General features: G+C 58.4%; 1 protein-coding gene across 1 annotated transcript in view; it reads right to left on the reverse strand.

Annotated features, from left to right (window-relative positions):
- SHANK3 (SH3 and multiple ankyrin repeat domains 3) overlaps positions 1 to 21302 on the reverse strand; it is a 269795-nt gene that overhangs the window by 105198 nt on the left and 143295 nt on the right. Inside the window, exon 12 of the mRNA XM_071550093.1 lies at positions 8562 to 8752. Coding sequence (XP_071406194.1) covers positions 8562 to 8752 — 191 coding nt within the window. The remainder of the gene's footprint in view (positions 1 to 8561; positions 8753 to 21302) is intronic.

Here is a 21302-nt window from a genome sequence, read left to right on the forward strand (position 1 = left end):
GTGGTGGATTCTCACTCAGTGTCACATCCACAGAATCACAGAATGGATTGGGTTGGAAGAGACCTCTGAGATCATCAAGTCCAACCCTTGGTCCAACTCCAGTCCCTTTACCAGATCATGGCACTCAGTGCCACGGCCAAGCTCAGTTGAAAACCCTCCAGGGATGGGGAATCCACCCCCTCTCTGGACAGCCCATTCCAATCCCTGAGCACTCTCTCTGCAAAGAATTTCTTCCTGACATCCAACCTAAACCTCCCCTGGCAGAGCTCAAGCTGTGCCCTCCTGTCCTACTGTTGGTTGCCCAAGAGAAGAGGCCAAGCCCAGCCTGGGTCCAAGCTCCTTTCACACCTCCCAGGAGGCTGCAGGAACACCAGGAATGATTAAACCAGCCAGAAAGGCTCATCTGGGGAGGCAGAGACATGAAAACCTCGGGCTGAGAAGTCTTTGGCACACCTTTCTTTGAAGCCCTTGCACAGAACCCTGAGTGTCTCAGCCAAAGTTCCAGGTGTGAGCCATTCCCAGCCCAACTTCTGCACCCTTGGGAATGTTAAACAAGTCCAAGATGTCCAGGGTTCCAAACACAGCAACGACACCCTGAGACATCAGAGGGATTTACTGCAGGCTGGTTTGGCCTGGCTGGGTCCTCCTGTTGTTTTAGGTCAGCCCAGGAAAGCTGATGAAGGTTTTTGTCACAGCCTGAGGTTGTAACTGAGGATCCTTTAGGACTGTTCTCAAATGGCCCTGGGGCAGACACTCCTGTGTGAACTCCTGAATAAACTACTGCTTGTGCATCCAAGAGATTTATAGGGGTCTGTTTGAGAGTACACAGAGATCCACACAGGTGACAATTCTGTATCTCTATTAATCTATTATTATATTAATTGCATCAATCTATTATTATATTTATTAGTATATATTTATGTAGTATATATGTACTGTATTTCTTAATTTATTATCTTATTCTATTTCTTATTTTATTTACTATTATATTTTATTTCTTATGTATATTATATATTATATATTATATATTTCATATTATATTTCATATTATATTATACTACATTATATTTCATATTATATTACATTATATTTCATATTATATATTTTTCATTCTATTATATTACATATTATATTACATTATATTTTATACTACATTATATTTCATATTATATATATTTTATATTCTACTATATTACATATTATATTATATTACATTATATTTTATATTATATATATTTTACATTCTATTACATTCTATTATGTATTATATTAAATTATATATTATATATATTTTACATTCTATTATATTACATTATATTTCATATTATAATACATTATATTTCATATTATATATTTTATATTCTATTATATTTCATATTATATTACATTATATTTCATATTATATTATATTACATTATATTTCATATTATATTATATTGCATTGTATATATTATATTGCATTGTATATATTATATTGCATTGTATATATTATATTGCATTTTATATATTATATTGCATTTTATATATTATATTGCATTGTATATATTATATTATATTGCATTGTATATATTATATTGCATTGTATATATTATATTGCATTGTATATATTATATTATATTGCATTGTATATATTATATTGCATTGTATATATTATATTATATTGCATTTTATATGTTATATTGCATTTTATATGTTATATTGCATTGTATATATTATATTATATTACATTGTATATATTATATTATATTACATTATACCTTTTTTAATAGATATATTTCCTTTTTACCTCCTGAAGTCCGGAAGGTTCCAGATCAGGCTCCCCGGGGGAATTAGGGGAGGAAAAGCATCAGTGAGTTTCAAGGTGGGGAGTGATGAGTCTGGGGGGTTGTGAAGCCGTGCAGGGCCAGAGACTCGACTCCCTGCCCCCAGAGCTCCCTGTTCCCTGCTCTGCCAGCCCTGGGAATGGGAATTCTGCTGGAGCAGCCCCTGCTGGGGTGGCAGCTGTTCTGGATCACCACGGGCACAGAGTTAAATCAAGTTTAAAGCTTTGGCTTAACCTTCCAAGTCGTGATTTGCTCCCTGACCTTCCCACAGGGCCCCTGATCCTCCAGCCCCACTCCCTGGATCCCGAAATTCCAGAGGAAATCAGCTGGCTGCTCATCAACCAAACTGCAGAGCCTTCCCACAGCTCCATTCTCTGGGCGAGAACTTCATTCACCAGGAAATAATCCTTGTGTGGGACCAACGGCCAGGGACAGGCACAGTCAGAGCTCCACAGCAGCAGCAGCACCAGGGCCAGCAGAATTCCCATTTCCCACTTATTCCTGCTCAGCTGCTGCAGTGGGAATGGCCACAAGGAGAGGAGACCTGTGGGATGCATGTGGGAACAGCAGCTCCACAGTAACTCCTGATCACCAAGTGCAAAGGAAGGAGGCTCCGAGCCCAGCACCTTCAGAGTGTTCCTCACTTCTCCCAGGCTGGAGACTCAGTCCTTGCTGTGCCCACAAACCTCTTCTCCTCCCTGTGACCTTGGGATTTCTGTGCTGGTTGGTGACTGCTGGTGCTCCCTTTGCTTGGGGCGCTCACATCTCATTTCATTTCTCATTATCAGGCACAACCAGATCAAGGACAGGCTCTCCTCTGCTGCAATCCTTGTGCTGGCTTACAAACCAAATAACTCCATTGATTATTGCCCTTTGTCATCCAACAGCTGCAGGACAGTCACAGACAACACCCCCCCCTTCACTTTCACGTGCTCTGGAAACCAAACCAGCTGCTCCTGAAAAGGGGAAACCCATCACAGAGCAAGGAACAGGGAACAGGGACCAAGAGTTGCATGAAAAGCTCCTGAAAAGGAGAAACCCATCACAGAGCAAGGAACAGGGAGCAGCAGCTCCACATGGGACCAAGAGTTGCATGAAAAGCTCCTGAAAAGCCCAAGGAAACCCATCACAGAGCAAGGAACAGGAACAGGGACCAAGAGTTGCATGAAAAGCTCCTGAAAAGCTCAAGGAAACCCATCACAGAGCAAGGAACAGGAACAGCAGCTCCACATGGGACCAAGAGTTGCATGAAAAGCTCCTGAAAAGGAGAAACCCATCACAGAGCAAGGAACAGGGAGCAGCAGCTCCACATGGGACCAAGAGTTGCATGAAAAGCTCCTGAAAAGCCCAAGGAAACCCATCACAGAGCAAGGAACAGGGAGCAGGGACCAAGAGTTGCACAAAAAACTCCTGAAAAGCTCAAGGAAACCCATCACAGAGCAAGGAACAGGGAACAGGGACCAAGAGTTGCATGAAAAGCTCCTGAAAAGCTCAAGGAAACCCATCACAGAGCAAGGAACAGGGAACAGGGACCAAGAGTTGCACAAAAAACTCCTGAAAAGCTCAAGGAAACCCATCACAGAGCAAGGAACAGGAACAGGGACCAAGAGTTGCATGAAAAGCTCCTGAAAAGCTCAAGGAAACCCATCACAGAGCAAGGAACAGGAACAGCAGCTCCACATGGGACCAAGAGTTGCATGAAAAGCTCCTGAAAAGGAGAAACCCATCACAGAGCAAGGAACAGGGAGCAGCAGCTCCACACAGGACCAAGAGTTGCATGAACAGCTCCTGAAAAGCCCAAGGAAACCCATCACAGAGCAAGGAACAGGGAGCAGCAGCTCCACACAGGACCAAGAGTGGCATGAAAAGCTCCTGAAAAGGAGAAACCCATCACAGAGCAAGGAACAGGGAACAGGGACCAAGAGTTGCATGAAAAGCTCCTGAAAAGCCCAAGGAAACCCATCACAGAGCAAGGAACAGGGAACAGGGACCAAGAGTTGCACAAAAAACTCCTGAAAAGCTCAAGGAAACCCATCACAGAGCAAGGAACAGGAACAGCAGCTCCACATGGGACCAAGAGTTGCATGAAAAGCTCCTGAAAAGGAGAAACCCATCACAGAGCAAGGAACAGGGAGCAGGGACCAAGAGTTGCACAAAAAACTCCTGAAAAGCTCAAGGAAACCCGTCACAGAGCAAGGAACAGGAACAGGGACCAAGAGTTGCATGAAAAGCTCCTGCAAAGGAGAAACCCATCACAGAGCAAGGAACAGGGAACAGGGACCAAGAGTTGCATGAAAAGCTCCTGCAAAGGAGAAACCCATCACAGAGCAAGGAACAGGGAGCAGCAGCTCCACACAGGACCAAGAGTTGCATGAACAGCTCCCGAAAAGCCCAAGGAAACCCATCACAGACACCTTCTGCTCCTCCAAACCCGGTACCAAACCCCTGTTTAACACCAGTGCTCAGGAGAACCTTCACAGGAGTCCCTCTGCTCCCAGCAAGGACCAGCAGCTCCACATGGATCTGAGGGGAATGTTCAAGGACCCTCTGCTTTCACCATCCAGCAGCACCTGCTCTGCAGCTGCAAACAGAGCCATGCACAGACACACACACAGAGATGCTCATGTTGCTGCACCTCAAACTCCTCTCCATCATCTCTGCAATTCCCAAGATAAAACTGCCTGAAGTTCTGATGTTCTCCTCCTTGTTTGCAGCCCCAGCCACCCAAAATCACCAATTCCACTGCATCAAAGGCAGGTTGTCAGGTCTGCTCACCAGCACATCATCTTAGGATGAGACACCAGCCCTATCCCAGCCACCTCCTGTCCCCTGCTCCTCCCTGGAAGGGTCCCTTCCCACAGCTCCTCACTCAGAGTCACACCTCTGGACAGGTTTCTCCCTCAGCATTGCACCCCCTGAGAGCTCCCCACACACCGGGCTCTCCCCCTGCAACATCCCCCAAAGGCAGCACTGGCAACACTCCCCAAACATCTCCCACCCCTTCCCCACACTGCTGGTACCCACCACACTTCAACCCCTCCTCCAGCTGCCACCTTCTCCCCCCAGGACTCTCCACTCCCAACAAGTCCATTCCTGGGCAGCTCAGCCATCCCACCACAGCCCTTCAGGACCCTGAAGTCCTCCCCAGGGTGACAACCCACAGCCATGGCCAGGGGGACAATTCAGAACCACAGCTGTGGCCAGGGGGACAAACCCACAGCTGTGGCCAGGGGGACAAACCCACAGCCGTGGCCAGGGGGACAAACCCACAGCCGTGGCCAGGGGGACAACTCAGAACCACAGCCATGGCCAGGGGGACAATTCAGAACCACAGCCACGGCCAGGGGGACAAACCCACAGCCGTGGCCAGGGGGACAAACCCACAGCCACGGCCAGGGGGACAATTCACATCCACAGCCATGGCCAGGCTTCCTCCCAGACCAGCCTCTCCCAGCAGCTCTCCCACGGTGTCCACCCCAGCACACCCTCAGCTCAGAGCACAAGCCCAGCACCAGCTCTGCCCGGGCTCCTCACCCACACCAGTCTGTGTTTCCCGGGTGGGAGAAGCTCCTCCAGCTCCCCCATTTCCAAAGGCACCACGAGGGCACTGAACATGACAAAGCACAGCCATGGCAGCCCTGCTCACCCTGCCGGGCCCTGCTCACCCTGCCAGGCTCTGCTCCCCCTGCCAGGCTCTGCTCCCCCTGCCAGGCCCTGCTCACCCTGCCAGGCCCTGCTCACCCTGCCAGGCTCTGCTCACCCAGCCCTCGACCTGCCTGCAACTCCCAGAAAACCCTGGCCAGGAGCTGACAACATTCCTGGCCCCAACAACATCAATCAGAGTCTCCAGCACAGCAAATACCCGAGCGCTGCCTGGGCAGTTTCCATGAGGGGGGCACTGGAGGGATTCTCCTTTAACTCTTATTCAGCCTCCTTGGCCACTGGGGAAGGAGCCAGTGGGAAGTGACTCCAGCTCTGAGGGGCCACTGCACCTCCCACTCCACTATCCCTCCCCACTGTGCTTCCCACAACTTGCTTTCTCACTGGAGATCACATGAAGACACACAAACAATTTGGGATGAATAAGTGAATTCAGGATTCCGTGGCAGTTACTCCAGGACCACCCACTCGCTGCAAACACATGAGGAGATACAGAGGAATGTGACAGGGAGCAGTGGGAAAAGGCACTGGGAAAAGCACTTCTAATCCCAGAGTCCATCCACGGATTCCTTGCAGCCTCCCAGAACCAAACACCTGCACGAATGGCAGCTCCAGACATCAAACACCCTCAACTCCAACCAGCACTGCAGAAATCCTCACCAGCCACAGGCCCTTCACATCCATCTCCTCCACTCTGGGGGAAAAACCCTTCCATGGGGACAACAGTGGGATTGCCTGGACTGGCACCTCCGAGGGGAGGCTGCTGGCACCCTCGGCACAGGGCTCGGAGGATTGTGAGGCAGCAATTCCAGGCAGGAAGAGCCAGCCCTGCCTCCTCTCCCAGGCTCAGATCCATGTTACAGCCAGAGCCTCTCAGCTCAGCAGCAGCTCCAGCCTGCATTGTACGAGGCAGCCGCAAACAAAGTGGAGGCAGGAGGATGAAAAGAAGCTCCTTAAACTTTCTGTGAAAAAACTATGGAATTTGGAGGCTTGCAGGGAAGCCTTTTCTTCTCCCTGTCTGCTGGAAGCTGCCTCACAACCCACCGCAGGCTTTCCAAGGCTTTCCCGGAGCCTGCCCAGCCAACAGGCGCTGCCGTTATCCCTGAGAGCCGCCCGCTCCCGGCGCTGCCGCCGCTCGGGAAGCTGCGCTGGGAAACGCTGCTGTGCCCACCACCCTCTGGCTGCTCCCAGCACGAGGTGGGCTGGCACCGGGGGCCCTGCGGTGGCACTGCCAGCTCTGGGATGGGGGGAGAGGGTTGGGAGAGGCACCGGCTGCTCCGGGGGTCCGGCAGAGCATGGCACCCACTGCCCTCCCTGCATCACAGGTGGCACCCACTGCCCGAGCTCACACTGCAGAACCGGAGCCCCAGGGCCACTCCAGGGGTCTGGCAGAGCATGGCACCCACTGCCCACTGTATCACAGGTGGCACCCACTGCCTGAGCTCACACTGCAGGACCAGAGCCACAGGGCCACTCCAAGGGTCTGGCAGAGCATGGCACCCACTGCCCTCCCTGTGTCACAGGTGGCACCCACTGCCCGAGCTCACACTGCAGGACCGGAGCTCCAGGGCCACTCCGGGGGTCTGGCAGAGCATGGCACCCACTGCCCACTGTGTCACAGGTGGCACCCACTGCCCGAGCTCACACTGCAGGACCAGAGCCACAGGGCCACTCCAAGGGTCGGGCAGAGTATGGCACCCACTGCCCTCCCTGTGTCACAGGTGGCACCCACTGCCTGAGCTCACACTGCAGGACCAGAGCCACAGGGCCACTCCAAGGGTCTGGCAGAGCATGGCACCCACTGCCCTCCCTGTGTCACAGGTGGCACCCACTGCCTGAGCTCACACTGCAGGACCAGAGCCACAGGGCCACTCCAAGAAGCCACGGGCACACCCCTGGGCATGGACCGGGCACCACAGGGTTGGAGCAGCCCCCAGGGCTGGCTGAAAACCCCGGAGCTGGAGCTGAGCAGGGAACCTGTGGCCTCACAGCCTGGCTGGGGACCCTGCAAAGCTGCAGCCCCACAACCAGTCTGGGGACCCTGCAAAGCTGCAGCCCCACAACCAGTCTGGGGACCCCAAGGCTCTGCAGCCCCACAACAAGTCTGGGGACCCCAAGGCTCTGCAGCCCCACAGCCTGGCCCTGGCTGGGGACCCCAAGGCTCTGCAGCCCCACAGCCTGGCCCTGGCTGGGGACCCCACAAAGCTGCAGCCCCATAGTCGGGCTGGGGACCTCAAGGCTCTGCAGCCCCACAACCAGGCTGGGGACCCCACAAAGCTGCAGCCCCACAACCGGGCTGGGGATCCCATAACCACATCCAGCATAACCAGTGCTGAAGGCAGCGAGGGACCCCCACCTGCAACCTACAGCCGGTGCCACAGGACCCTGGGCTGGAGATCCCCATCCCGGCGTCCGGTGCAGCTGATGCAGCCGCCTGTGCGGGACCCTCGGCACCGTGCGGGACCCCCGGCATTACACGGGATCCCCGGCAGGGTGCGGGATCTCTGGCACTGTGCGGGACCCCCGGCATTGCACGGGATCCCTGGCACGGTGCGGGACTCCCGGCATGGCATCTCTGGCACTGTGCGGGACCCCCGGCATTGCACGGGATGCCCGGCAGAGTGCGGGACCCCCGTCATTGCACGGGATGCCCGGCAGGGTGCGGGACCCCCGTCATTGCACGGGATGCCCGGCAGGGTGCGGGACCCCCGTCATTGCACGGGATGCCCGGCAGGGTGCGGGACCCCCGTCATTGCACGGGATGCCCGGCAGGGTGCGGGACCCCCGTCATTGCACGGGATGACCGGCAGGGTGCGGGACCCCCGTCATTGCACGGGATGACCGGCAGGGTGCGGGACCCCCGTCATTGCACGGGATGCCCGGCAGGGTGCGGGACCCCCGTCATTGCACGGGATGCCCGGCAGGGTGCGGGACCCCCGTCATTGCACGGGATGACCGGCAGGGTGCGGGACCCCGTCATTGCACGGGATGCCCGGCAGGGTGCGGGACCCCCGGCGCCGCCCCGCCGCCCGCCCCGCGCCCCGCCCGCTCTCCGCACTCACTCACTCACTCACTCACCCTTGACGGCTTCTCCGCGGTTGAGCTGGATCTCGCCCTCGCCCTGCGGCGCGTAGCTCTTCACCACGATGAACTTGCGGCCGGGCACGGCGCTGTAAAGCTTCCGCTTGGGCCCGCGCAGCGGGGCGGGCGCGGCGTGCGGCACCGTGGGCTCCGCGCCGGGGCCGGGGGGCCCGGCCGGGCCGCCGGGGCTGTAAACGAACACGTAGGTTACGGTGCTGATGCCCGGCAGGTCGCGGCTGGTCCCGCCGCGGCCCGCGGGCTGCGCCATGGCGGGGCCGGCTCGGGGTGCGGGGGGCTCAGCGCAACCCCGGCCGGCGAAGCGGCGGCGGCGGCGGCGCCGCCCGGGCACGGCCACGGGCACCGGCTGCGGCTGCGGCTGGACGGGCACCGGCTGCGGGGCGGCCGCCGCCCGCCGCCCGCTCCATGGCGCGGCGCCGCCCGCCCCGCGCCGCGCTCCGCTCCCGCCGCCGGCGCACCATGGCCCGGGGCAGGTGGTGCCCGAGCCGCCGGCTCCTCCCCCGGCGGGCGGGGACGGCGCCGGACCGGCCGCCCCCCGCCCCCGCCGCCGCCGCCACCGCCCCCGCGGCCACCCCCGCCCCCGCCGCCGCCGCCGCTCCCACCCCGACCCGCCGCCGCCGCCGCCGCCGCCGCGGGGCCCCAGCACAGTCGCCCTCTGGTGGCGCCGCCGGGCGCTGCCCCCGGTGCGGGATGCGGAGTGCGGGATGCGGGTTGCGGAGGGAGCAGTGCCCGGGGGGTAATGGGGATTAAAGGGGGCATAGGATGGGCGGGCAGGATATGGGGATCAGCCGGGAGCGGCCTGGGAGGGGGGAAGGTCCCGGGGGAGCAGCGTGCGGGGCTAGGGAGGTGCGGGGAGGGTGCGGGGTGGGGCGGTTTTGGGGGGCGATGCCCAGCCAGGCAATGTGCGGATGGACAGGCCGGTTGGGGAATGTGCGGGGAGGGCAGTTTGGGAGGGGGCAGTTTCGGGGGGGTCGTGGAGGGGAGTGTGCGGGGCGACATCCCGGGCAGGCAGTGTGCGGGGGGCAGTTTTGGGGTGGCGATGCCCAGCGCCCGGCAGTGAGCGGGGGGCGGTGCCAGGGTTGCAGAGGTTCGCGGGGGGTGGAGTGCCCGGGGCGGGGGGGTCCCCGCAGCCCCCTCCACCTGCCCGTGCTGCCACTGCAGCCCCGCCGCTCGCAGCGCCCGCACTCGGGGGGCTCGGGACCGGCCGCAGCCTCCTGGTCCCCTCCCGCTGCCTCTGCAGCCCCAGCTCGGTGTCTGCACCCCCAGCTCGGTGTTTGCACCCCCAGGTTGGTGTCTGCACCCCCAGCTCCGTGTCTGCACCCCCAACTCGGTGTCTGCACCCCCAATTCGGTGTCTGCACCCCCAACTCGGTGTCTGCACCCCCAGCTCGGTGTTTGCACTCCCAATTCGGTGTCTGCACCCCCAACTCGGTGTCTGCACCCCCAGCTCGGTGTTTGCACCCCCAGTTCGGTGTTTGCACCCCCAGCTCGGTGTTTGTACCCCCAGCTCGGTGTTTGCACCCCCAATTCGGTGTCTGCACCCCCAGTTCAGTGTTTGCACCCCCAGCTCCGTGTCTGCACCCCCAGCTCCGTGCTCGCATCCCCCCACTCTGCACTCCCACCCCACAGCCCTGCCCCACAGCCCCCCGTGCTTCCACAGCCCCCACAGGGCTGCCCCCACCCCGAGGGTGCAGGGGGGGCTCTTCCCGCAGCCCCTCCACTGTTCAAGCTGTGGGGACAGGCAGGAAGAGTTCCCGCCACCCCCTCCCCAAAATGACCGCCAGCCCAAGGGGGTTCAGGCTCCTCGGGGGGCGGGATGGGAGCAGGGACGGGGAGAGGGGACGCTGTCCCTGGGCATGGCACTGAGCTTCCCCCAGGAGCACCCGCTGCCAGCGGAACCCCCGCCACATGGAGAGAGCCGGGAAGGGCGACCCAACGCCCAAATCCAACAGGAGCAGCGTGACTTCCCCTCCTGGCACCCCAAACCCTCTCCTCAAACTTCCCATCCCCAGGCACAGCCTCAGCAGACGGGACTGGCACCGGCACTGGCACCGCCCGCCTCAGCCTCGGCGCTGCGCTCCCGTCCTCGAGGGAAAAAGCACTTAATCAGGAATAAATAGCTCCCCTTTGCTTACAATGCCTGTAAATGTCACTCCGGCAGCGCTTTGAGTCAATGCGGGGATATGAAAGCCCAGCTCGGCTCTCCGAAGGGCCCTTTATGTTTTTAGCAACAGTCACGAGCCGCGCGCGGCACCGGCGGAACTGCGGGCGGCGATCGGCGAGGTTGGCACGGCGGGCATGGCCACCCCACTGCCGCTCACCCCGGCCCTGTGCCCCCCTGCCACGCGTGCCAACGCCCACTCTGTGCCCCACTGCTGCTCCTGCCAACGCCCACCCCGTGCCCCCCTGCCACGCGTGCCAACGCCCACCCCGTGCCCCACTGCTACTTGTGCCAATGCCCACCCTGTGCCCTACTGCTGCTCACCCCGGCCCCGTGCCCCCCTGCCACTCACCCTGGCCCTGTGCCCCCTGCCACTCGTGCCAATGCCCACCCTGCACCCCACTGCAGCTCACCCCGGCCCCCTGTGCCAACACCCACCCTGCGCCCCACTGCTGCTCACCCCAGCCCCCTGTGCCAACGCCCACCCTGCACCCCACTGCTGCTCACCCCAGCCCCTGTGCCCCACTGCCACTCCTGCCAATGCCCCCCCTGTGCCCTACTGCCACTCCTCCTGCCTGCAGCCATCACCCCAGTGCTGCCCTGTGCCCCACTGCTGCTCACCCCGGCGCCATGCTCCGCGTGCCAACACCCACCCTGTGCCCCCCTGTCACGTGCGCCAACTGCCCCACTGCTACTCATGCCAACGCCCACCCTGTGCCCCACTGCTACTGGTGCCAAAACCCACCCTGTGCCCCACTGCCGCTCACCCCAGTCCTGTGTCCCCCTGCCATTCATGCCAATGCCCACCCTGTGTGCCCCACTGCAGCTCACCCTGGCCCCCTGTGCCAACGCCCACCCTGCGCCCCACTGCAGCTCACCCCGGCCCCTGCACCCCACTGCCACTCCTGCCAATGCCCACCCTGTGCCCCACTGCCGCTCACCCCAGCCCTGTGTCCCCCTGCCATTCATGCCAATGCCCACCCTATGCCCCACTGCTATTCGTGCCAAAACCCACCCTGTGCCCCACTGCTGCTCACCCTGGCCCTGTGTCCCCCTGCCACGCGTGCCAACGCCCACTCTGTGCCCCACTGCTGCTCCTGGCAACGCCCACCTTGTGCCTCACTGCTGCTCACCCCAGCCCCGTGCCCCCCTGCCATTCGTGCCAACACCCACCCTGTGGCCCATTGCCACCCGTGCCAATGCCCACCCTGTGCCCCACTGCCACTCACCCCATCCCTGTACCCCCCTGCCACCCGTCCCAACATCCCACCCCGTGCCCCACTGCCACTTCTGCCTGCACCCAGCCCCCCAGTGCTGCCCTGTGCCCCACACCTGCTCACACCCACCCAGCACCCTGAGCCCACTCACACCAGCCTGCACACTCACCCCTCTGCTGCTCATGCCAACCTGCACTCTGTGCCCCACTGCCATTCATGCCAACCCTACCTCCCACTGCCACTCACACAGACTCGTGCCCAGCACTCCACTGCTGTTCATCCCAACTCTGTGCTCTGCTGTCACTCACACCAACCCTGTGCCCCACTGTTGCTCATGCCAACCCCTGCCAGTGCCCTGTTTCTGCCTCTGTGCCCCACTGCCACCCATACTGACCCTGCACCCCACTGCCACTCACACCCCCCACACCCTCACCCTGCCACTGCTCACATTGATCCTGTGCCCACTGCTGCTCATGCCAGCCAGGGGGTCACTCAGCCAAGGCAATCACACTCCAGGCACGGATCCACACATGGGCAGCTGGCACACGGTGGCATCACCGCAGTGCCAGGGCCCTGAGTCCCTCCAGCACCACTCAGAGCTGGGGGGGGGCCCACACAGCCCCTTGTCTGAGCAGGCAGGATCCCTCTCCAGCCATTCCCCTTCTCCAAGCTCCTGCCCCCACATCTGCCCTGCCCTTGCCATGGCACCGACACTGTTCCCAAACCACCGGGATGCCACCGAGGAACCCAGAGCTGGTGCTGCACCTTGGCACCCTCTGGCAGGATTGTGGCACTTTCACACACCGGTGCCTGGGCACCTTCTCAACCACAACTTGGCAGCATCTTTCAGGGAGCTTTGGAAATGCTGCTGCTGGACCAAGGGCTGGTCCCTGCAGGAGTGACCCAAAGATCCAAGAACAGCCCCAAATGCCCACAGCTCCTCTTTGGGGTCGTGCTGGGGAAGCATCAGTGCCACCCTGCCAGGCCACGTCCCGTCTGCCACCCGGGTCCTGCAGCACAGGCACTTTTTAATCACTGAGGGGTCATTAATCCCAAATATCTCCAAAGTCGACCTCTATCCGAGGGGCATTTGTAACGAGTTCTCCAATAACTGCCAAGGATGCCACCATTGTTGTTTGGGCCCCTTTGGCAGGCTCAGCTTCAATTAGAGGATGGTAATTAGTTTAACCATATTTCATGTTAATGCCTGTTTGACAGAGACCTGTGTCAGTTGTGCAGCTGCTCCAGGTTTGGGCTTTGCTCTGGGAACAACTGGAAAACAGAATCCTGGAATCATTTAGGTTGGAAAACACCTCCAAGGTCAAGTCCAGCCTGTGACCAATCCCTACCAGAACACTCTGAGTGCCACAGCCAGCCCTTCCTTGGACATCTCCAGAGATGGGGACTCCACCCCCTCCCTGGGCACCCCCTTCCAATGCTTGACAATCCTTCCCATGAAGAAAAAACTCATGCATGAAGCAAAAACCCCGGAGAAAAGCTGCCTGGAAAGGGTTGGATGTTTTCCACCAGGCAGGAGCGGAGCATCCCTTGGCGTGTTTCCACCGGCAATGACAATGTGCTTCTCCCCCACGTTATCACCCCTCACACGAGGCACCTTGAGGCCTCCAGCCCCTGGATGTGGTGGAGCTGCAGCTCAGCCCTGCTGGATCCAGGGCTGATTGCTGAGCAGCAGCCAGTGTGTATTATGAATAAAACAAACAGTGCCATGGCAGTGTTGATTAAGCAGCTCTGGAGCTTCTGAGCGTCCCCAGAGCACGAGCGCGATTTCTCCACGCTCGGTGCCCACATCCTGCGGCTCCTCCTCCGAAGGCACAAGGACGGACGTCCCACGGGATGCTGAGTGGGAGCAGCTCCAAGAAAAGGTCATTGATGTGAAAGAGCAGCAGCCCTGTCTGTGCACAGGTGAGCACAGGATCAGATCTCCTCCCCAGGGATCCACTGACCTGCAATTCCTCCATCCCACACCAGCTTCCACCACACTGGCTGGAGAACAATGTGGGGTCCAGTAGGTCCAGTTTGGGTGAACCTCTGTGGCAGACAGAGGGCTCCTTCCCACAGCCCCTGCTGCCTCTGCTGCCTGCACCCTGCTCTGAAATTGGGTTTCTCTGGAGGCTCCACCCGTGGCCAGGAGCAGCCGGAGCAGAAGCACATGGTGTCCCTCATGGGGCACTTCTGAGGTGTCACACTTGCTCTGCCTGCTGAAATTATCTCAGATGGGTTGAAATGTGACTCCACAGCTCAAATTCCTTCAGGTATTTCAGCCCCTGGAACCATCAGCCTTGATAGTGCATGACCTGAAGCCCTGGTGGTGCTTCCATCGGGAACAGCGTCAGGTCCCAGTATGGAAAAGCTTCCTTAGGAGAAGACACTTGGAATAAACCCCTCCACAACCCAGTTGGAATAAGTCCCTCCACAACCCACTTGGAATAAACCCCTCCACAACCTACTTGGAATAAGTCCCTCCACAACCCAGTTGGAATAAAGCCCTCCACAACCCACAGGCATTTCTGTGGGAGCACAGACTTCCCTTCACAGGCAGGTTCAAACCACCACAAGTGAATTAACAGACCATAATAGTCCCCACAATTACTTCAAGCACATCAAACAGTCCCAAATACCCAGGACAGTTGCTTTCATTTTTATGTGCTCTCATGGGGCTGATCAGAAGAGAATCACTTCTTGTCAGGTGAGTTCTGGGTAAAGGATTCTGGGTTTGGGTTTAACCAACCACCCCCTGGGGAAGGGGCTGGAGACAAACCCTGGAGTGGCTGAGGGAGCTGGGGGGGCTCAGCCTGGAGAAAAGGAGGCTCAGGGGGCACCTTCTGGCTCTGCAAGTCTCTGACAGGAGGGGGGAGCCAGGGGAGTTCAGACTCTGCTCCAGGCACAGGGACAGGACAAGGGGAAACAGCCTCGAGCTGTGCCAGGGGAGGGATGGGTTGGACATTAGGGAAATAAATCCTAAATTCACACATACAGCTCTGGATCTGTGGGGCACCTGGAGAGGATTTCTCTGTAGGGACCTTCCTGGAGACATCTGCCCCCAAAGCTTGGTGGGCAGAAGCACACAAGGCCCAGTCCCCTCTGTGAGCTGCACCTTGGTGTTGAGGTGGGAGAGGTTTTGCCATCACCCCCGGAGGGGTTTGAAGTCCACCAGCTCCTTGTAACTTGGCACCACTGGAATCTGACTGACAACCAAGAAGAGCTGCTTGGTTATGGCACTCACTACGTGTCCTGGGGAAGAAATGCTTTTCCTGCTCTGGAGTTTCAGATTGTTACTACAAGCGTGGCTGACAGATCCAGAAATAGCCCAAGTTTGATGGGAACGAGCTCAGCGCCGGCAGCGAAAAAGCAGCTTCGTCACCTCTAAAACTTTCCCAGATTCACAGAATCAAACAGAAGGGTTGAGTCTGGCAGGGACCTCCAGAGGTCACTCTATCCAGCTGCTCCAGCTGGGACACCTACAGCCAGCTGCCATGTCCAGTTGGCTTCTGATCATCTCCAAGGCTGGAGGTTCTGCAGCTCTCGGGGCAGCCTGAGCTCAGGCTCTGTTAATCTCACAGTGAAAAAGTGTTTCCTGTGCCCGTGGCCTCTGCTCCTGTCCCCAGGCTCCTGACACCCTCTCTGAGATGTTTCTGAGGGATGAGATCCCCCAGAGCCTTCTCCAGGCTGAAGCTCTCAGCCTTTCCTCATAGGAGAGATGCTCCAGTCTCTTCATCTTCTTCATGGTCCTTCACTGGACTCTCTCCAGGAGCACCATCTCCCTCTTCTCCCAGAGAGCCCAGCACTGGCACCAGCACTCCAGTGCTGAGTAGAGGGGTGGGATTATCCCCCTGGAGCAACTCAGGACACCTTCTCTACAGCATGGACTGGCTCATGTTCAACTTGGTGTCAACCAGGACCCCCAGGGCCTTCTCTGCAGAGCTGTTTTCCAGCTGGGTGTTCCCAGCATCTATTTGGGGTCAGCAGGAACTTCCCTTGACTGTCAGTCAACTATTTTGGGAGCAGTCTTGAATTCAGGAATGGGAGAACCCTTCCAAGACACTCAGGGAATGACTTGGGGCAGATGCAAAGATCCAAAGAGGCCCTGTCTGTCCCAAATTCAGGAGGCAGTTTGTGACCCAGAGGGGTTTATTCCTCACGCTGGGGATCCCCCCAGCCACACAGGCAGAGCAGGACCCCACGTTGTCCCCACCGTGTCCCCAGGCTGGGGCAGGAGGCAGACTGGGCTGCCAGGGCTCTGGCACAGAAGGATTTTACCCCTTTGTGTTCCAAGAGCTCACTCACTGAGCCAGGAACCTTCTGGTCTGCGATCATCTGCACACAGCAGAGGGAAAGCAGCACAGTCACCTGCTAACGAGGGCCAATTAGTGCCGAGGGCCAATTAGTGCCGCGTTCACAGTTCGGAGGCAGCGGCAGGACGGAGCCGTTCCCTGCCCGCTCCCTGCCCGCTCCGTCCCTGCTCCCTGCCCGCTCCGTCCCCACTCCCTGCCCGCTCCGTCCCTGCTCCCTGCCCGCTCCCTGCCCGCTCCGTCCCCACTCCCTGCCCGCTCCGTCCCTGCTCCCTGCCCGCTCCCTGCCCGCTCCGTCCCTGCTCCCTGCCCGCTCCGTCCCTGCTCCCTGCCCACTCCCTGCCCGCTCCGTCCCTGCTCCCTGCCCGCTCCCTGCCCGCTCCGTCCCTTCTCCCTGCCCGCTCCGTCCCTGCTCCCTGCCCGCTCCCTGCCCGCTCCGTCCCCACTCCCTGCCCGCTCCGTCCCTGCTCCCTGCCCGCTCCGTCCCCACTCCCTGCCCGCTCCGTCCCCACTCCCTGCCCGCTCCGTCCCTGCTCCCTGCCCGCTCCCTGCCCGCTCCGTCCCTGCTCCCTGCCCGCTCCCTGCCCGCTCCGTCCCTGCTCCCTGCCCGCTCCCCGCCCGCTCCGTCCCTGCTTCCTGCCCGCTCCGTCCCTTCTCCCTGCCCGCTCCGTCCCTGCTCCCTGCCCGCTCCCTGCCCGCTCCGTCCCCACTCCCTGCCCGCTCCGTCCCTTCTCCCTGCCCGCTCCGTCCCTGCTCCCTGCCCGCTCCGTCCCCGCTCCCTGCCCGCTCCCTGCCCGCTCCGTCCCCACTCCCTGCCCGCTCCCCGCCCGCTCCGTCCCTGCTTCCTGCCCGCTCCGTCCCCACTCCCTGCCCGCTCTCTGCCCGCTCCCTGCTCGAACCCACTCCGGCTCCAGCCCAGCGCCAATTAGCGGGAGGCTGAACGGGGATGTAAAGCAGGAGACCAGGGATCAGGGAATTCGCAGGGAGCCTGGGAGGCAGAGCAGGGGAACTCAGTATCCCACAGCATCCTACAGCATCCTACAGCATCCCATAGCATCCTACAGCACCCCACCGCATCCTACAGCACCCCATCGCATCCTACAGTATCCCACAGCATCCCACAGCATCCCACAGCATCTTACAGCATCCCACAGCATCCCACAGAATCCTACAGTATCCCACAGCATCCCACAGAATCCTACAGTATCCCACAGCATCCCACAGCATCTTACAGCATCCCACAGCACCCCACAGAATCCTACAGTATCCCACAGCATCCCACAGTATCCCACAGCATCTTACAGCATCCCACAGAATCCTACAGTATCCTACAGCATCCCACAGCATCCCACAGAATCCTACAGTATCCTACAGCATCTTACAGCATCCTACAGCATCCCACAGTATCTTACAGCACCCCACAGTATCCCACAGCATCCCACAGCACCCCACAGCACTACACAGTATCCCACAGCATCCTACAGCATCCTACAGCATCCCACAGCATTCCACAGCATCCCACAGAATCCTACAGTATCCTACAGCATCCCACAGCACTCCACAGTATCCCACAGCATCCCACAGAATCCTACAGTATCCTACAGCATCCTACAGAACTCCACAGCATCCCACAGCATCCCACAGCCAGTGACTCCAAGCAAGAACCCCCAGAAGAGGATCAAGAGACCACTGAGATGTGGAGTGCCCAGCCCTGGAGGTGCCCAAGGCAGGACTGGTCACGGCACTCAGTGCTCTGGGCTGAGGGACCAGGTGGGCATCGGGCACAGGGTGGGCTCCATGGGCTGGCAGGGCTTTGCCAAGGTGGGCATCGGGAACAGGGTGGGCTCCAGGGGCTGACAGGGCTTTGCCAAGGTGGGCATCGGGCACAGGGTGGGCTCCATGGGCTGGCAGGGCTTTGCCAAGGTGGGCATCGGGCACAGGGTGGGCTCCAGGGGCTGGGAGGGCTTTGCCAAGGTGGGCATCGGGCACAGGGTGGGCTCCAGGGGCTGGGAGGGCATTGCCAAGGTGGGCATCAGGCACAGGGTGGGCTCCAGGGGCTGGGAGGGCTTTGCCAAGGTGGGCATCGGGCACAGGGTGGGCTCCATGGGCTGGCAGGGCTGTGCCAAGGTGAGCATCGGGCACAGGGTGGGCTCCATGGGCTGGCAGGGCTGTGCCAAGGTGAGCATCGGGCACAGGGTGGGCTCCAGGGGCTGGCAGGGCTGTGCCAAGGTGAGCATCGGGCACAGGGTGGGCTCCAGGGGCTGGCAGGGCTGTGCCAGCCCCAATGAGTGGGAGCCTGAGATGCTTCAGGAGGCTGGAGTGAGAGCCTGTGGCCAAGGACATGCCAGTAACAGCCACAAGGCAAGAGTTGGGATAAATCCAACAGCTCCCTGTGCTTCCCAGCAAGGATCAGCCTGGATGTTGAACCATGTCCCTGAAGCACCACCACCTCCCCCTGGCCACAGCTCGAGCCCTGCAAACATGTCTGGAGAAGAGGGAGAGGAACTGGAAACCCAAGAGAGACAATTAATTAAAAGGTTTTGTCTCCCTTTATATAATCACAGATATTGATTCCCTCCTCAAAGCTCTCCCTGCATCCCAGCCAGCAGAATGTCCCCCGTGGTAGCTGGATTTGTGCCTTCCACCCTGACAGCTGAAGGGGGTTTATAGAACTGGGAAGCTCCATCAGATCTTAAAAGAGTCCTGCTGAAAGGACAAAATATAGTTTTAGCAGCTGACAAGAAGGATAACGGGATTTCTGATAATTATGCCTCTAATCCTGCCTGTCCTGCAAGATCACAGTCCTTAGAACTTGGACAACCTGCCTGATAAGCTCAGGAAATGCAGGAAGAGGAGGCTCCCCAGAATTAACATGCACCTCCCTGTCTGCCAGGTGCTCCTCACAAGGTGAGAGAATCCCAGCTCTGCTCAAGGCAAGGGACTGAAGGGATCTCAAGAGGATCACCAGAGCCCAAACCTCCTGGAGGACAGACCAAGGTCCAGGTGGCTCCTCACAAGCTGCTGCAGACCAAGGCAAGCCATTTCAAGAGTTCTGCTCCATGAAATAAAAAGGATTAATATTTCAGGCTTTCTCCAGGTCAGTGTTTCCAGGAGCAACAGGACATGACTAATCAGTCCCTCCCTACTTCAGGCACCAGAACCTCCCAGTTCCAGAAGGTCTGACCTCTAACACTCAGGTTGCTGAGTCCCTCTCTGGGTCTCAGTCAAATCCCAGTGGCCCAGACGGGGCATTGTCCTCTCCCCATACTGGGCAGGGCACTGAGCACACCCAGGGGGCCAGAAGGACCTTTCTGGAAGGTCCTTCCCTGGTGCTCAGAGCACCTACCAGGACAAAGACTGCCCAGAGAAGCTGTGGCTGCCCCAGCCCTGGAAGGTTCCAGGCCAGGTTGGACAGGGCTTGGAGCAACCTGGAACTTCTGATCCCACAACCCACAGCCTGACACCTTCTGCCCTCACCAAAACTGCCTCGGGAAACCTGTGCAGATGGTGCAGATCTGGAGCAAGAAGCACAAGGAAAAGCAGCTGAGTCTGAGACACTGGAGCCCTCAGAGTTACTTGGCTCTTGTCTCATGTTCCAAGACTGGCACCTGCAGCAGTGTCAGGGATGTCCCCACACTCCTGAGGGGCTGCTCAGGATGTCTCAGCCTTGCTGGATGTCACCAGCCACTGCTCCTTGCTGGCACATCCAACCTTTTTTCTGAACTCATCCCAACACGTGGAGAACTCCAGAAGTGTGTGCAAACACCAGCAGAGATCTGCAGATTCCCAGCTCAGCAACACAGAACCTCTTCTGCAGATCCTTTATTTGCTTTACTTCTCACCCTCTTTATTCCTGTATTAACCAGAGCCTGCAGCTCACCCTGAAATCCCACTGGATTTCCTCCCCTTAGGACAAAGATGGCACCTTTTGGCCAATTCACCCCTCTCAGCCCACTTGGAAGTTCTTCTTTGTGAATTTACCAGATTCTTTGACACCTTCAGGCAGAGACCTCGAGCTCCCCACACCTCTGGGAAAAAGCAAAGATGACCCTGGAATGGCCTTTGCCAAGGTTGATATCCCAGATCCTGGAGGTTTCCAGACCCAGCACAGACACACCAGTACCTCAATCCCAAACCTGTCCATCACTATTCTCATCTCCCTAAGGCTGAGCCAGAGCTTTCCTGGACTGGTGCCCACAGATCCTGACCCTCTCTGTGCTTGCTGCTGGAAATCTGGAGTTTCCTGGGGGATCCCTCCCTCCCTCCCAGCTCCCTCAGACTCCACCACTCATCTTCAGTCTCTGGCAGTGGCTCTAAGTCACTTCCCAGCTCTCAGTGGTGAATTCTAATAATGTGACCAAATGATATTCACTCATCCTGCCCACACAATTCCTTCTTCCTGGGAGCAGTGGTTGGAAGCAGCCACGGTCGTATCCAGAAGTTCCTGGAACTGCCTGGAACTGCTAAATGATCAAACCAAGGCCAAAGAACAGGGGACTGCACAGCAGCACATCCCACACTCCAACAGGGAGGAGGGAAAATCTCCAGAGGGAGGAAAGGCAGCTGTCACTCCTCACCCCACCCCTGGTCACTGTCCCTGCCTGAGCACAGAGGGACAGGGTGAAGGTTGTGATGGATGTTCCCACCCCTCGAGGTCCTGAGAGCTCAGCAGTCAAATCAGCCCTTCTGAGAGAATCATGGAATCATTCAGGTTGGAAAAGTCCTCTGAGATCACCAAATCCAGCTGTTCTCCCAGCAATGCCAAGGCCACCAGTGGCCCATGTCCTCAAGTGCCACACCTACACACTCTTCATCCCCAGCCATGCCAAGGCAGGTGCCTTCTTGCCCACAACCTTTGGGACTGGTGTGGCCAAGCACAATGAAGGAGATCTGCACTCCTGGGGCTGCTCCCGTTAGAAGCTCATTCCAGGGCAGTGGCTGCTCCCTGTGGGGACAGAGGGGGACAGGGGAAGTGGCAGCACCAGCTCCAACCATGGGGACTGTTCCTGAGCTCAGCCCAAGGGTGCCAGCAC

Source organism: Pithys albifrons, chromosome 3 (genome assembly GCF_047495875.1).
Source record: "Pithys albifrons albifrons isolate INPA30051 chromosome 3, PitAlb_v1, whole genome shotgun sequence".
In the NCBI taxonomy this organism is placed as follows: Eukaryota; Metazoa; Chordata; class Aves; order Passeriformes; family Thamnophilidae; genus Pithys; species Pithys albifrons.